The sequence below is a fragment of the Fusarium subglutinans genome, assembly GCF_013396075.1.
Source record: "Fusarium subglutinans strain NRRL 66333 chromosome Unknown NRRL66333_c0000013, whole genome shotgun sequence".
NCBI lineage: Eukaryota > Fungi > Ascomycota > Sordariomycetes > Hypocreales > Nectriaceae > Fusarium > Fusarium subglutinans.
The window spans coordinates 1-17,449 of record NW_023502076.1 but is presented as its reverse complement, the minus strand read 5'-3'; the positions used below and the strand labels follow the sequence as shown (position 1 = coordinate 17,449).

The 17,449-nt window shown below is 40.9% G+C and overlaps 5 protein-coding genes across 5 annotated transcripts; 2 read left to right on the top strand and 3 right to left on the bottom strand.

The window, feature by feature from the left end:
* Window positions 1-43: 43 nt before the first annotated feature.
* FSUBG_1707 (peroxisome targeting signal type 2 receptor) lies at window positions 44-1,202 on the bottom strand (the record flags this gene model as incomplete). The annotated part of the gene is made up of 3 exons (XM_036679403.1): window positions 44-691; window positions 742-967; window positions 1,030-1,202. The coding sequence occupies 3 exons, from the start codon at window positions 1,200-1,202 to the stop codon at window positions 44-46; spliced, it is 1,047 nt and encodes a 348-aa protein (XP_036542744.1).
* Window positions 1,203-1,607: 405 nt separating this feature from the next.
* On the top strand, window positions 1,608-2,947 carry FSUBG_1706 (CUE domain protein; the record flags this gene model as incomplete). Its single annotated transcript, XM_036679402.1, has 2 exons — window positions 1,608-2,192; window positions 2,246-2,947. The coding sequence occupies 2 exons, from the start codon at window positions 1,608-1,610 to the stop codon at window positions 2,945-2,947; spliced, it is 1,287 nt and encodes a 428-aa protein (XP_036542743.1).
* Window positions 2,948-5,333: 2,386 nt separating this feature from the next.
* On the top strand, window positions 5,334-6,131 carry FSUBG_1705 (riboflavin biosynthesis domain protein; the record flags this gene model as incomplete). The annotated part of the gene is made up of 1 exon (XM_036679401.1): window positions 5,334-6,131. The coding sequence occupies one exon, from the start codon at window positions 5,334-5,336 to the stop codon at window positions 6,129-6,131; it is 798 nt and encodes a 265-aa protein (XP_036542742.1).
* Window positions 6,132-6,420: 289 nt separating this feature from the next.
* Window positions 6,421-8,742, bottom strand: FSUBG_1704 (Purine-cytosine permease FCY22; the record flags this gene model as incomplete). Its single annotated transcript, XM_036679400.1, has 6 exons — window positions 6,421-7,117; window positions 7,180-7,581; window positions 7,641-7,808; window positions 7,866-8,215; window positions 8,268-8,306; window positions 8,722-8,742. The coding sequence occupies 6 exons, from the start codon at window positions 8,740-8,742 to the stop codon at window positions 6,421-6,423; spliced, it is 1,677 nt and encodes a 558-aa protein (XP_036542741.1).
* Window positions 8,743-10,988: 2,246 nt separating this feature from the next.
* Window positions 10,989-12,042, bottom strand: FSUBG_1703 (cytochrome p450; the record flags this gene model as incomplete). Its single annotated transcript, XM_036679399.1, has 5 exons — window positions 10,989-11,025; window positions 11,072-11,238; window positions 11,294-11,443; window positions 11,527-11,642; window positions 11,706-12,042. The coding sequence occupies 5 exons, from the start codon at window positions 12,040-12,042 to the stop codon at window positions 10,989-10,991; spliced, it is 807 nt and encodes a 268-aa protein (XP_036542740.1).
* Between the last annotated feature and the right edge of the window lie 5,407 nt (window positions 12,043-17,449).

The following is a 17,449-nucleotide window of genomic DNA, read 5'->3' as shown; positions in this document are numbered from 1 at the left end:
GATACGCTTACTCCAATTAACGCCAGACTAACAATGCTTAACATCATGGTATTCGTTGGCCCATTAGCATATTGGCATCCCACAATAACACCCTCTCATCCCAGCCCACAGAAGCCACCCAACCGCCCATACCAAAAAGACACCAGTCTACTCCCGTGACGAACTCGGTATGTCGATTCATGATTCCCATTTGACTTCCTATTGCCGGTCCCATCGCCGGAGCTTGCTGCTGATTCGAACCGTCATTCCATAACCGAACTGTCATATCGTAACTGGCACTTATGAGAGTGTCGCTCGAATGGGGACTCCATGATAGACGCCGCACAGCATATTCATGGCCTTGCATGATAGACAGCGGACCTCCATTAGGGTTCCGTATGTCAAAGGTTCGTAGAACTCTGTCCACACCACCTGTAGCTATTACCGTGTCCCGGTACTTATTCCAATCGTGGGTAAGAATCTCAGCAGGCGCAGAAGCTCCGGGGGACGGTTGCGGTCCAGAAGCGTGGACCGGTACCGTCGCCGTGAGGTGGTATTTTGCCGAAGACGGTGTTCGGAGGTCGAAGATTCGGAGATGGGAGTCGGAGGAGACAGCGGATATCAAGGCGGGGTTGGAGGGGCAGAACGAGGTACTGTAAGTACAATTTCCGATGGGCAGCGTCTTTATCGAGTGATTTCGCGTCGGCGACCACTATAAAGTGTTAGCAATAGTTTATGCATGACTGGTGTAAGTTGACGTACAATCTTGACTGTGCCGTCCCAGGAACTCGATATGAATGTATCCTTGGTTATAGGGTTCCAACAGACAGAGAAGGTTTCTCGCTTATGTTCATGAAAGTTCATAACCGGAAAGTCGTCAATTCCCAAGTCAAATAGCTTCAACGACCCATCGCCACATGCAACAATCAACTGATTCTCGTTAATCTCGGACCAAGCCAAGTCGTACAGAGCATCGTTTGTGTCGAAACTGCGACGGCGGAATTAGCTTCTAGTAACACTCCATAAGCCCAGCAACGGGACGTCGCATACGTTTTCTCAACTTGTACGCCCTGCGCCGTCAGAGCGAGCGCGAATACCCGACCATTGCCCACAATGCCAAAGTTGGCAGATGTCGCAACGGCAATTCGCGAGTCGTAGTACGGGGAATATTTGACGGCGTAGGGATTGTACCCTTGGGTTCGGAATTCTAGCATTGCAGCCATTGCGCTGAGGATTGGTCTTCAGAGACCGCGCGCATATGTTGGCTATGGTATTATGGTAGACCGAAGAAAGCTACGGTGGACAATGGGCTTGGGCTTGGGCAGAGCTTCCCCTCGAAGCTATACTGACATGTGCCTCGGTTTCGGTAATCTCACAAGCCCGCGGGGCACAAGTGTCGCGTTTATGCGGCTAACCGGGTCATGCGTCATCTACGGGGGTATGTGATAACCGAAGTCATTTCAGTCACGTGGTTTCGTGTCTCAACTTTTCGGAACTTTCGCGATATCGTGTCTCTAACAGCCCCTCATCACGTCTCCCAAACGCTTGCGAAATGCTGGCACATCTGTCGGAGAGCACTTTCACTTACAGCGCATAGTTTATGCTATTGGACATACGGGGATCAAACTATGAAAGCTTTTTTGACTCGTCCCAAACGAAAGTCATCTCCAGAGCTTCGAAAGGGAATCACAGAACCAGAAGAGTCAACCGAAGTCAAGTTGGCTTTATTATCGTCTTTACATCCTCAACTTGATCAGGAAACTCTACTAGACATCTTACTAGCGCATGATGGGTCTGTTTCCGAGGCATCGGCGTCGCTTAAAGTCCAGGTCCCGGTGAAGAAAGGCACTCGAGTCGTTGGATACCAGCAGTCCTTGAAGCAATATGCAACCCCAAGTGACTCGGCCTCCTTGGATACTACACCTAAAAAGAAGAAATTAAAGTCTAAAGCAGGAAGCACATTGCATCTATATGATCCAGAAGACGTGGCTGAGCATACTCCGTGCACGATTATACACAACTTTTTACCACCTGAAGAAGCCAACGAATTACTGCGAGAACTACTTGAAGAATCAAAGTCTTTCGAGAAGATCACTTTCCAACTATTTGAGAACGTAGTTTCAAGTCCCCATACTTCAAGCTTCTATGTCGAAAGCTACGACGAGATCGAGCGCCAGAAAACCGAGTACCACTACAACGGTGGTCGACTTACGGTAAATCTTTAACTGATCGCTTCTACTCACAGTCGTTGATTAATCATATACAGGATATCCGGCGCATTACACCTCAGCTTATCAAGGTCAAGCCAAAAGTCCAAGAAGCTGTCAATTCCGAGATTCAGAAACGAATCAAGACTCGGTATCCCGGCGGAAAAAAGTTGAAATATCAATCTCCCAACCCCTGGGTTCCAAACTCCGCATTTGTCAATGCATATAACGGTCCCCAACAGAATGTCGGCTGGCATAGCGACCATCTCACATATCTCGGACCTCGCGCCGTCATCGGGTCTATTTCACTCGGGGTTGCTCGCGAATTTCGAGTCAGACGGATAATACCTAGAGACAGCGATACGAAAACGGTTCAGGAGCAAGATGCGGAAGGCCAAATATCAATACATCTTCCCCATAATTCTCTTCTTGTGATGCATGCCGAGATGCAGGAAGAGTGGAAGCATAGCATCGCGCCGGCATTATCGATTGATCCACATCCTATCTCTGGCACAACACGTATCAACATTACATACCGAGACTACAAGGCAAACCTACATCCAAGGTCTACACCAAAGTGTCGATGTGGACAGCCGTGTGTTTTAAGAGCTGTGACGAAAAAGAAGGAGAATTTTGGAAAATACTTTTGGATGTGCTATGCCAACTCTCCTGGACAGGAGAACTGCGGTTTCTTTCAGTGGGCTGAGTTTGATGATGACGGGAATCCCCTGTTTGGAAAAGTAATTGGTGCCAAGACTTAGGATACCTTTTGTGAAGTGTTTTTGACACCCTATATCAAGGTCTGATGTTTCTTGGTTCCCGAGGCTCTTGTATAAGTCTGATGTAGTGGCGCCCCATTTTGATACCACAGTACTCGATTCTTTAACTGAGAATCCCCTATCCTCCCAGAGCCGCTTATTATGTTGGCCACGAATATACTAGCGAGATACACTACGGCGTTCCACAAAGATTTTGCACTTTTGTTTACAAATTGATCAAACATCGGAGCCTCAAGACACAGATCGTATTTACTACAGAACCCACACCACATAGCATGCGGAAGAATGTCGATTCGATCTTCCTATGAATGAAATGGAATTGGCCATTTTGGTCTAGCGAGTTCCCTTGATGCGCACTTCTACATCCCTTACTGGAAACATTCACGACTCCCTTCACGTAGCCCTGGGGATATTGGCAGATCGAATTACCTCCAATTACTCGGCCTACCTCCCCGAGAGCAAATGGTTTAAAATAAAGGAAAGATACATACTCACTCGAAATACATGGTGTCTATATACTCAAGCCTTGGCTGGTGGTCCATGTTGGTAGGTCATCTACCAAGATGGCTAATCTGTGTTACCAAATTGCTCTGAACAGCCAATCTAAAAAGCCCAATAGAAACGAATTCAAGGTAATAATTCGAGACTTCTGATAAAGGGTGGTTGTTTCTTGTGTAACGCGGTGGCGTTGCTGACCATTGAATCCCCGTGAGATGGGTGGTCACCACCCACCAACAACCCATTGACTGGGGAGTATGGACCGTTTCAATTGTGCCTGATTCTTTGAAATTCTTGACTTGGAATGGCCTTCTTTCCCAGACACTGTCGGTTCATCATGTTTCTGCCAAGTCATGGTAACAATTTTCAGGGGTTTTGTGAGCAGCTATGCCACCAGTGCAGCACCAGATCATTAATGAGCGCAATGTTACGCCATTACAATCAGTAAGCGCTAGCCTTGTAATTTTATTTATTTTAATGGATTTGCGTGATGTTATCGTGAGGCTCTAACTATAGTACCGAGGATGTGCTCCCCCTATTCAACCCCAGACCAGTCTAATTCACAAATACTCACATAACTTGCTTGGAATGGTTTCCTCTAAGAACAGAGTACAGGTATGAAGATACAGACCCGATCTGATTGTCTTAGATCTATTCGAGATCTGCCCCGCTGCATCCGCAGATGCTCTTATTCATGTGACTTGGATTACCCAATTGCCCCATTCAGAGTCTTGGAAATCTAGCCTAATCGGCTTTTATAATACCGGAAATAGCTACAACAAAAGTTAATATTCAATAGTGCAGTCAGATAGTCTATTTAATGAAACCCCGAATATCTTCTTCGTACTCGGGTGGAAAAATAAGAATTTGGGCAACTTCAATTCAACCTTTTAAGTCTATCTATCCATACCTAGATATCTATGTATTCCACCGTATGCCACTCCCTGTTCACAAGGAGGTGTCTTCTCTCCTCTTCAAATACAGTGCAACCAACCATAGCTGAAAATATACGAAAATGCGAATATCGATTGTTTTGAGCCTGAAGTTGCTGGGCTATATAGATTGTCTGTACCAGGTGGTTCACAAACAGCAATGGCAGGTTTGAATCGAAAACTAGGCTCCCTCGGATCTGTTCAAGTGACCATACTTACGAGATAGATTGGCTTATTAGGTGCCAGTGATACAAACAACAAGAAAGCCAACAGCCTCACATCAAATGTTGTATATGGAGCGACACTCGCATATGGAAAAAAGGTAGGATAAATGATTAGCATTCTTTAAAGACTCGAGAAATTACCTCATTGAAAATAAAATCAAAGTAAGATAAAAAAAATGAACATTTAATGTAGATATTAATCGCTAGGTAGTTCTCCTATAGAAGCTTAAGAATTCATACTGGACTTCAAGTTTATCGTAATCTCTAAACTCATTGGTTGATTCGATTGCCAAGGGCCGCGCCTGCCGCTGTCACATTCCCGACGGCGGTTTCAGCCAGCCACTGCCCGCATCCTTCCTTCCTTCCAATCAGGAAAGTCAATTTCAACTTCATCTCAACCAAAATATTATCGATTTAATCCTTCATTCTCACGTCAACAACCGCCAAATCTCCATTCCGCCAAATTGATTGAGAAAATTGGAGCTCAAAAAACGATCAAACCAGATCTTCTTCATCCACTTGGCCACGTCACCCAGTCTCTTGAAGAAGCTGTCGGCGGCATATTGGAAGCACATACAACCTAGGTACAGAACGGCGCTACTAGGGCAACAGGACCTGGCATCAAAGCTCTCTGTACCTTCTGGCATATCTTCTTTTCATCTTAGTATTCTCTCTGACCAGTTCCTACCTTATCATCACGGGAAAGAACTCAAAATGTCGGAGCTCAATTTCCCCGCATCCTCAGCAGCTATGCTAGAGTCCAGGCTTCCAACATCAACAACTCGCTCTCGAACCTCACGGCCATTTGTGACACTCACATTTGCAACCTCACTTGATTCATCGCTTTCTCTGGCACCTGGCGTCCGAACTCGACTCTCCGGGCCTGACTCTAAAGCAATGACTCACTATCTTCGTTCACGACATGATGCTATTCTCATCGGGGTTTCTACTCTCTTGGCTGATTCACCTGCCCTGAATTGTCGTATCACTGGTGCTACTAGCCAGCCTCGGCCTATTGTCATTGATCCTCATCTCCGATGGACTCCTAGCAGCTCCGACAAAGTCCTAGAGGTTTCTCGCCTCGGTAATGGTTTAGCTCCCTTTATCCTGACTGGTGTGTCTAGCCAGGACTTGCCTGCCGAGAACGTTGCCCTACTCAAACAGCATGGCGGGAAGTATATCCATGTCCCGACCAAATTAGGACCCAACGAACGCATGCGCTTTGACTGGCATGATGTATTCAGAGCCTTGCACCATGCAGGCCTCTCCAGCGTCATGGTCGAAGGAGGCGGCCAAATTATCAACTCCTTGCTTGATCCTCAATGTCATGAATTAGTTGACTCCGTTATTGTTACTATTGCACCAACTTGGCTTGGTCAAGGAGGCGTTGTCGTGTCGCCAGATCGCCTTCAGGATGCAGCAGGTGTTCCAATTCCTGCTGCGCGGTTGTCGAATGTCTCATGGCATCCTTTTGGTGAAGACGTTGTCTTGTGCGGCACGCTGCACGCTTAGTGCCTAAATCTAGGCTATATTTATACACGAGCCCCTGGTTGAGTTTCAGATGTCCCTTTCTTCTTCTCAGCATGTTTCTTAGAAGCCCTCCTTGCTTACCTTGTCCACTCACCCCAAACTCCCATCTGTCCTTACAATCTTATACTATCATAATTCCTGCTACCATTCACTGGCTCATTGGGCTAGAATGCCACCGAGTATGATATGGATATTATGGCGGCAATATCTTGCAGAAATTTCTCTTCCTCTTTCTCATTGCCAAGCGTGCAGGATGTTGAGTACATACGCCTCAAACATGACCTATCAACTTGACTTCCAAGGTCCGAAGCGGGCAGTAGGCAATCCCAGTGACCACAAAAGCTGATTCAAAGCCCAGGTCACCAATTCGCTCCCCAATGGGCCCAGTGAACCACGGCGTGTCCATTGACGGGACCACCAACCCAAGACTGACCAAAGATGCTCCAATAGCCGCCAGTCCAGTTGGAAGCCGCCGTGCTTGATTCCATGTCTCGGGGTCGTAAGAACGGTAGTCCATGTTTCGAAAGAGCAGAAGTTCTTCAATGAGAATGGCGTCAAAGCATCCCGCCCAATAACCAATCACAGACAGAAAGTTAACAAGGGACTCCTCCCATTTAGCAGCCGCATAGATCGACATGGGAATCATGATGGCCAGCGTTGCGATGATGAACAAGAAGCGTGGCACCTTGGAAAATGCAGGAACAAGCATCTGCAAACACAAGGCGACTGAATAATTGGACAGCACCATGTTACCAACAACACTCAAAGCGAGAACGATAAGAACAAACTTTCCAAACCCCCCTGCTGGTGCGAGCATTTCAGCCATGACGCCACCGATTCCATAATTGTCCCAAGCCGTTTGCCATGATTCGACATTAGGGAGAGCACCACCGATGGCAGCTCCAAGAATGAGCAGAGGCGTCGATGGAGTGATAAGTCCCAGATACACGTATGTGAAGATCTTGAGCCTGCGAATTGGGTGAGGGTCGTCAGCTTTGATTATCACAACACAATATAGACAAATCCTTACTTGGATGATTTTGGGTCGTGATAGACGGTGAAATCGGAGACAGTCCCGCCAAATGTCATGAAATATCCTGCCATTAGACTGCCATATCCGATGACACTTTTCACGGATGCCGGGTCATGGTCAGCCTGGTTCATCAGATGCTTCCCGCCACAGCCAATGGCTATGACAATGGCAACCAAGTTCGGTAACCATTGCCACCGTTGCCAGACGTGGACCGCTCGATATCCTAGGAACGCGAGACAAAAGCTGAGAGTGCAAACGATGCCGATGCCTACGTTTACACTTATGTTGGCCTTTTCATTCACAGCTGCGATGGCCTGTCCGCTCACTATAGACCCCACAAGCGTAAACCCTGTTACCGTTCCAGCGTTGAGCAGGATGGGAATGATTCCAAGATAGAGCCTGGCAAATAGAAATGTCAGCAATCGACTTGCAATGATAGATGAACCCGAGAAACGGACCCAAAGGAATATCGAGCCTGTATCATTTGTCTCATCCCGGTCTTGCATCCTCCGATACTGATAACAGCCGGGGGGATGCACGTTACAATGTTGAAAAAGATGATTATCAACGACACGTCTCGCAATCCTAGTCTGTATACAGCTGTGCCGAGAGCACCAGTTGGCAACCTGAGATGTCATCAGCCTATGCCATCATCGGTAAGTTGTATTATGCCACAAACTCACGGTAGAATACACAACAGACATGTGAAGAACACAGTAAAAAGGTTGCTGTGCTGCGTTTGGGTCCTTTCCTCGATGGGCACTGGCCGAATCCCATTCTCCTCAACACCAGCATCAAGCACTCTCCTGTACCACCTCGACAATAAACCAGACTTTGCATTCCCAGCAGTCGAGACACTGGCACTTTCTCCATTTTCGGTATTGTTTCTGGCGTGATCGGATGATTGGAGCCCATTGTTGGCTTCCAAATCCTTGAGAACTGCCATTGCGATGCCAGCGATCAGTAGTGCAAAGCCTGAGGTTTGCTGGACGTGCAAAGAAGGATGTAAGTCTCTGATAAAGCTTAGCTTGTTCTAGGACCATGTTATGTCAAGCCTGACCTCAAGATAATGAAGAACCGTGTACCTCTTGCATGCGCTGCTCGAGTCTGTTGCCTCCTGCAGTCTACAAAGTTCGACAGCCGTTCTACAATAGGCTCAATGAGAGTCTCTAGACGCTATGATCCTTTCGTTGCAGTTGACCTGGTCACAGCCATCAGCCAATAATCCTGGGAAGCCAAGATTACACCATCAAGAAGTGCAATCGGATGTGGAACCGGATTTTGTGACTTTGTTCCCAACTGATGCGTCACAATAAAGAGTAGCTTGCTGGGATATTTGTTGGTGTCTAGAAGTTGACTGCAGTGTGCTTGTTCTAAGCAACACAACAACCATGTTTTCTGGGGCTGAACCGAACCAACTTGGCTGATACATCACTGTACTTACGGTTGAGGTGTGGTGTGTTTCTCGGTTGGTTCGAGCGGCTACCCAGATAGACCCATGACAACGACTAGCTGCGGCATGTGCTGCTTTTCACTCACATGCTCATCAAAGTCAGCCATGAAGATTCCTCTGCTTGCATAAGGGCAGGGACTGAACCAACACCGAAATGGCCTGAAACCTTGACTATCATGATTCTGGTCTAATGCAGATGAAGGTGCGGCACGGCGGCCCGCGTCCAAGATCCAAGCTAAATCATTGCGGGACTGTCTGTGATGAAACATGGACATTAAACACTCGCAAGAATCTTGATAGATACAACATTACATTATGGAGACATCGCCTTGGTTTTTCTTTATATACCTGCGACTCGTATGAAATGCCAATAATTCGTTACAGGGCGGGTCAACGTCGTATAAATACGGATCAAGGACAACGCTATCTCTGCCAAAAGCCCGCGGGCTTTTGACAGCAACCACTGAGGCTTTTCAGTACTACACAATACAGTATGTTTATGCAGCTAGCGGGGATAGAGTGGACATGTAGAATGTTTGCTTGATCCCTGTTGCGTCGATGCAACATAATGCGAAAGAAGATGCAGCTTTCACATCCTTCACCCAAATTTCATGACAAGGGCTGGTCCTAGAACGCGCCATTTAGGCCGAAGTCCTGCCTTTATTTAGTGGTGATGGGTGAATCCCAAGCGAGGCATGACAATCGCCATTGCAAGGATTCTTTTGAGGAGCCAAGCAAAGATGTCACATATCGCTGGTGTCTTGCCTCTTGGCTAGCTTATTATCTCCATCCACTATACATGTTGTTAACACGAACAAGCATGGTTTTTTTGCAATAGTGTAGGAATGGGGCGTCAGTGAGTGGTCCCTCTTGCTGCACTAAGTCGACAACGAGTCGTGACCACAGAGCTGACTGAGATGCGTATTACATACTGCCTCGATGATCCTGCGTTTTGACTCGACTACCAACGAGCTGGGCTGAGGTAACACAACACAAGCGAATGACTCTGCCAAGATGCCCCACCTCGACAAGGGTCTCACAAGATTCTCTCAAGAGCCAATTGGGGGGCCCTTCTTGAGCAACAGGGTCCTGTGGATCGGCTAAAATAGACTACTAGTCTTGGAGAGCTCGCGTTAGCCATGGTGACCTCTGCGGTCTGCTTTAAGCATCTTCATTGCAGAGGATGGGTAAGGGTGAAGTTAGCCAATCCAATGGGAAGAGAGCCAGCATTATCACATACTATGATGTGCTGAGCAAGGGAAAGTAAAGGGCAATTCCAGGAATGGCAAAAGTTTGTGACTTGGTTGGTGGCTATCAATAGACGCAACCCGGTATCTACCGGCGTCATGTTGAAGTGAAAGAGCGTAATATCTGCACTTGGTTTCTAATATTGATGAGTACAGGAGTACCTGTCCTGCTTACGTACAGCATATGAGGATTCGCCGGCCATCGCAAGACACACTGAGCATGACTTACTTGATATGGTATACCTGATTCAACATGTTACAGTACTCTTCCAAGCTGTTAGGAGGGATAGCTGGTCGCTATCCCTAGTCGCTGTTGACAAGTGCCTCAGCTGCGAGACTTCGCGGTTTGATGACACAGTCAAAGTGCTCAGGGTGACTTGCAGCAAATACCATTGTCAGCCATGTGTCAACCACATTATCAAGTACTTATGTGCATGCTTCCAGTTTGACAAGGGTACAAAGATATCGAGGGGCAGTGGGGATAGCTAAAGACAAGGGGAGTCAACATACCAGGTTCCTCCATTGGTGAATCGGACTCGGGGCTCAATGGGCTTCCCGTCTGAAGACATCTTCTTACAAAATCGAAGTGCGGACAACATCGTTGCTACCATGATCCAGACACTATTGTCAGCCAGAAACCGACCGACACAGACTCTAGTAGTGGTTAGTTCGTTCTTGATTTCAAAAGCCGTGACCCGAGTCTCAGTTGGGGTTGGCCCGTCACGTACCGGCGCCCAAATCCAAAATTGCCAACAGGAAACGGTTCTCCAGCTTCATATCTGTCGGGGTTGAACACGTGGGGGTTTTTGTAGACCCGCTCATCATGAGCCATCGCATAAGCGTTGGCATAGACCACAGTCCTGGCACTTATCAGATACCCTCCCCACCTTATAACATCACTATGATGACAGCATCGTAAGAGAGTATCTTACCCTGTAAACCATCAGTTGACTTGCACGAGCAGCAACGGGGACTTTTGCCTCGGATATACCTTTAGGAATGAGCATGCCCTTGTAGATATCATCATGGAGCGACTTATGTGGGATCCCTGCCGCGCATTAGTAGCCATTACAAGGTTTCTTCATTGCCAACCATGAACAACTTACCTAGAGGAGCCAGTGGCGACCAGCTTTGTGAAGATGCCTGTTAATTTATATTTAGTGCTAGTGGTTGGTTAAATGGCGCGCACCGATAAATCTCCTGGACAATATGTTCGATATAAACCAAAGCGGGCCGGTCCGAGAAGTCGGGAAGTCTATTAGACCCAATCACCGCATCAAGCTCTTGCTGTGCCTTCACCTGTATTTCCGGGTGAAGAACCATGTTGAGAATAAAGATTACGCATGTAGCCCATGTCTGGAGGCCGCGTTCTTAGCTTTCAAAAATCAACTATCATGGAGATGATACTCACCGTATCTGCTCCCGCAATAAAAACTGCTCCTGCTGCCCCTTTGATATCATCAAGGGACCACTGTTGTTCCTGACCACGGGACTCATTTTCTTTATACTCACGTAGGAGGTGATGTGCTAGAGATTTGTTTCTATGACGATCATATCTGTGCTGCAGAAGGAAGTCAGTTACATGGCAAGACGTGGCATGATTCTTGAGGTGTTTTCCCGAGTCACCCACACCCTTCAACTCACGCATTCAGCTTGTGCAGCCGCGAATGGGACGTCGTGAAGCTTTTTAATAGCCCAGCGCCATTGCCGGGCGAATCGCAGGGACCAGTCGCGGACAATGCAGTCGGGGAGGTAGCGTACTAGACTGGCTCATTAGCACAATCTTCTAGAGATATCGGGTCCATCAAGTGGATATCTTGTACCGAATGGAACTAGATCAACAATACTGTTGGCAGGAACTCCACCATTGCCAGTAGCATACATGGCATCGTTGGCGATTTGGATGTAGGGGTCATCGTCCTCGAGCACTTGGGTGCCATAGCTCACTTGCAGAACGATGGCAACCGCAAGCCTGCGTAACGACGTTTCCCAAGTTTCAGGCTTCTTAAGCATATTCTGAATCGTTCGTCGGGCTTCTGTTATCTGCAGAGTGTGCCATTGGCGGACATTTGTGTTGCTGAACGAGGTCTGGAGTAACTTTCTGTGCATTTGCCAACGTTCTCCAAAAGGAAGAAAAGTCAGGGTCTTTCCCCATCCCATGCTATCTAAGGCTCAGATGAGCAAGGTATTCGGACCAAGTTTTGTTGAAGGTGCCTGAGGCACCTACCTTGTATATCAGCCGGACCTCCCGGCCCGAGACCTTAGTTAGCCACAGTCAATACATATACATCCCTCTTAACAGGTTATAAGCCCCTTACGCATATATCCGCTATATAATTAGAGGGATTTTGGCTATTACTATTAAATTCAGAAGGCAAAAATACCCTATTATAGAGGTTAAGCCGCTAAAAAACCCCCTACAGGGAGAGAATTAGGTGCCTAAAGTGCCCTATATTCCCTAAAAATAATAAAAACTAGCGTTATCCAGGCTAATAATGCCTTAATTTGCTAAAAAACAAGGTTATAACTAGTTAGGCCTAATAATAAACCTATAAATATTTATTAATAGGTATATTTTATACCTTAAACTAAACCGTTAAAGGTTATATATTAAGTAGTTACTTTATGTAAAAAGCTTAAGGCTATGTTACCTTAGTACGACTAGAAAAATTATAAAAACGCAAAAAGGTAGAATTAAACCCTAACCTTAAAGGAAAAGCAGGGCAGATTAATTCTCTAAAAGCCTAGCACTAATCGCGCCGATCCCTTACATTACCCTACTTTGTAATAGCTTTAGTTACATAGCTATTTAAGCTAAAGAAGCAAAAATCACTAATAACACTAAAACTTAAGCTTTTAATAATCTAAATAGTAAAAAATTTATAAAAAGAAATAACCTTTTTAATATATTATTAGTTATAGTAATTTATTTGCTTATTAACCTAGTACTAAAGTATTTCCTAAGTGCTTTAAGAGCTATAGCGGCCTAGTTTATATAGTTTTACTTAATAAGGAATTACTAATTCCCTAGATTAAATAGTACTATAATAACTTTAATATATTATTAAAGGTAAGATAAAAGAGTTAAGTAGTAAATATTTCCTAGTAGGGGCAGCTACCTTCTTATAATTATTAGACAGAAGGCTACTAAACTAACTTTAGACCGTTATACTACTAGCTAAATATATTACATTCTTACTTAAGGTATAGCCATATTATTATAAACTATATTCCTTTAAACTAAGGCTATTTATAATTAGTATGTAATATATTAGTAAAGGTATAAGTAAAGCAATTTATAAGAAACCTTTATAAGGAGCTATAAGCTAAGGGGTAGTAACTATAAAACCTATTTACAGAAGCATATTAAGCCAAAGAGCCTAGTACTGCAAATTCAGTGCGCCGCTACTACTAGTAAATATAAAAGTATAAAATAGTAACGAGAAAAATTATATACAGTGCAGGCTTAATTATAAAGCTTAAGGGAGCTAATAACTATAAAGAATAGTTTACCCTTATATAAATTAACTTAAAAGTAATAGGATTAAAGTACTATATTAATCCTAAAGTAATAATTACTACTAATACAGATAAGAAAGTAATAGTAAAGTTTAAACAGAAGAACTTAAATATAAAGATAATTATACTCTAGTTAATTAACTTATTAGTCCTTATAAAGCTCTAGAGATTAGGATAGTTAAGAATAAAGACTGTAAAAGAGATATAGAGATCTATTAAGGCTATAGTATAAGAAACGCTAGAGGAGGATTTTTACTAGCTTATCTTAATATTTATTAAACTAAATAGAAAGAACTTTAAATCCCTTAATAACTATATTAATAAGCTTAATAAGACCTAGAAGCAAATTATTACTAAAAAACTAATAATACCTAAAAGCGTATTATTTACAATAGCTCTTAAAGGCATTAAGAAGTCTAACTTAGACTAGTTTAATAACTAGAACTATAACATTAAGAAGGGAAAGGTTATAATAAAAAATAACTTTATAAAATACCTTAGTAGCTAAGTAAATACAGAGAAGTTACTAGAAACCTTAATAATATCTTTCTTAAAAGGTAATAAGCTAAATAAATAAAATAATAAAAAAAAAGAAAAAGAGAAAATAAATAGTAAAGATAAATCTAAGGATAATAATAAAGAAGTGCAGTGCCTGTTATACCCTAACTCTAACCATAAGGCTAAGGGGTACTAGATAACTTATCCTAAACTATAACTACTATAGGCAAGGGAAAAGAGAAGTAAGAGTCCTTAGACTAAAGGCAGCCCTAATATAATACAGGCTGGCTAATTTAAGGTAATATTAATCCTAATAATAATATATAGGAAACCAAGCGCTACTACTAATAATAATTATAATATCTTTAAGTATAACCTTATCCTAGGCATAAATACACTAAAGGAATTAACGGCACCTAAGCCTTTTAAATACTATAAGGAAAATAAGGAGGCAACCAAGTATCCTTATAAGGGTGCCTAACTATAAAAAAGAACTATAAGCATAATAGCAATTAACCCAAATATAATAAAGGATACTATAATTATAGATACTAGGTATTTAATATATAGCTTTAATAATAAAAAGTAGTTTATATACCTAGTTAGCGTGTAAAAGGAAGAGAGAATAGTAACTAGTAATGGCAGTATACTTCCTACAGAAGGCCATAGATAAGTTACTATTAATATAAACTATAGGGAACTAAGGATTAAAGCCCTATACAGTCCTAAAGCAGCTATAAATATACTTAGCCTAGAATTACTATGTAATAAAGGTATAATCCTTAATAAGAAATTAAATTAACTTATCTCCCTTAAAGGCAATAAGGCTATTACAGATATTAAGTAAAAGCAGAATATTACTATACTAAAATACTAAAAACATTAGGTATACTATAACTTCTTTATAATATTCCTAAATACTAAAAAGAAAACTATTAAATATAAACTAATATACTATAGACTTAGTTATATAAGCATAGAAAGAGTCCTATAAGCATATTATAATATAAAAATACAGATTAATATAAATACAATAAAGGACTTTTACTATAAGACCTATTAACTAGTAAAGATAAATACTATAAAAGGAAAGTTATACCTATACAGAGCGTTAAAATTCCTAAAGTATATCTTCTAAAACTTAATTAAGTATAAGCCTAAAGTATATAAAGGCTATTATTATACACTTTATAGTATTAATATATATATAGGATACTATTAGATATTCTTTCTAAAAAGGAAATTAAAGGTAATTTAATACCTTAAGGTATAGAAGAAAGGAGTTAAACTATATATAAATAGCCTTAAGGTCTAGACTATAGGCTTTAATAATACTAAAGAGTTTAAAATAAAGGAACTATAATAATAGCTAGCAAGTAAAGGAGTAATCTGTAAATACTCTACACTATATAACTTAGAGCAGAATAGGAAGATTAAATACATAGGATAACTTCTTATAGAATTAGTAAGAGCAATCTATATAAAAATAAAACTCCTAGAATTCCTCTGGCTACTATTTATAGAAGCCAGCATATATATTAACAATAAACTGCTAATAAAAGCAATACCAGGCTTTAAATCTTCCCTACAGGCAATATATAAGTTAATTAATATACTATACCAGCCGTTTTTATACTATATCTATACTTAGGAATATATAGCCTATATATATATTTTACCTAAATAAAGGGTAAGAAGTAAGAAAATAGTACTAAGAGTAAAAAAAAAGGCTTATTAAGATAGAAAGTAATTATAGTTATATCTATAAGATCTAGATACCTAAAGAATAGAAAGTAATATAAGTATATAATATATAATTCTATAAGAAATTCCTAGGGAAAGAAAACCTAACTATAAATATAAAATATAAAATAACTCTTATAAACCCTAAGATTATAAAAAAAGGATATATAATCTAGTATAATGCTATAAAGTTTATCAAAAAAATATAATAGAAACAGGGATAATAATAACCCCTAACCAGCTTAAGGTTACTGCAATAATATAAAAGGAGCCAGAAGTAACTTCCTATCGCTCCTGTAATAACTAACTATAGCTATTAACCCTTAGCTTAGTATTGTAGGGATTAAGGGAGCAGAGAAGAAGGAGAAAATTTATAGCCTAAGACCTAGTACTACTAGCCCCAGTGTCCTTAGTTATACTAATATATCTATAGAAATAACTAACCTCTAAGACTTTTAGAAAAGACTTACTAAGAATACTGCCTATAGAGAAGCTATAATAAATCTAATAAGAAGTTAATAATAGTATAGCAAACCAGTATAAGGAACTAGTAAAGTAATTCTCCTAAATACTAATACTTGACTTTAAAGAGTAATACTAAGAGAATATCCTTACAATTAACAGAGCAGAAATACTATTAGGGATACCAGGAGTATATCTAAAAACACCTTAACTAAGCCAGTATATATTATAACTAATAATAATACCAGTAAGACTAATAATTACAGTAATACTAGGAGCACCTTATGCTAAGTATATATATAATATTAATAACCTACCTCTACTAATAGATAGAGAACTTTATAGTAGTCCTTAAGACTTTTAATATAGAGTTTATAAATAAAAAAGGAAAGCAGAAATAGTTATAATATTTAGGGAATAAGATAAATTTAAAGAAAGCTAAAAGAATATATACTTTACAGTACTTACTATTAAATAAATCCTTTAACTAAAGATCCTAAAAATATAAAAAAAGGTAAGGAAGTAATATAACTATAAAGCACTCTAGTTCCTAGCTAAGCAGAAATAATATAATAGCCTTAATAATAAAAAAACCTAAATACTTATTAACTAAGAGCCCTAAATAAAAGTCCTTAATAGCAAATAGGTATATAATATTAAGAGCCTTAAAGGGGAAGATTAGTATATAAGAGTATAATAAGTTATCTAAGGAAACTAAGAGAAAGGAAATTATAATACTATTAATCTATACGTAGCAGTTATATACATTGTATCAGTATGCCTATTCCTTATAATTATAGCAATTCTTAGCTACTATATTAGATAATATAATACAGTTACTGCCTTCCTAAACTCAGAAGTTAAGAATAAGATATACATTATCTAACCTTACAGTTTTAAATAAGGAAAAGATAAGGTCTATAAGCTAAAGAAAGCTTTATATAGACTTATAAAGTTACTATTATAGTAATTTAAGAAAGTAATAAAAGATCTCTAATCTATTAGCTTTTCTTACCTTAACTCCAAGACTTATATCTTTTATAAAAATAATAGCATTCTCCTTATTTTTTATATTAATAATATAAAAATAGCTACTTTAATAAAGAAAAAAGTTAATATAGTTATAAATAAGATTACTAAACTGTTTAAAATTAAAACACTTAGTAAAATAAAGAAATTCCTAGGCCTTTAAATAGTTAGAAATTAAAAGAAATACTATATCTATATCTACTAAAGGAAGTATATTAATAAGATACTAAAAAGGTTTAGTAATAAACCAGCTAACGCAGTTAAAACACTATAGCCTTTAAAGGTTAAGATACTAGCAGACTAGAAAAATCAAGAA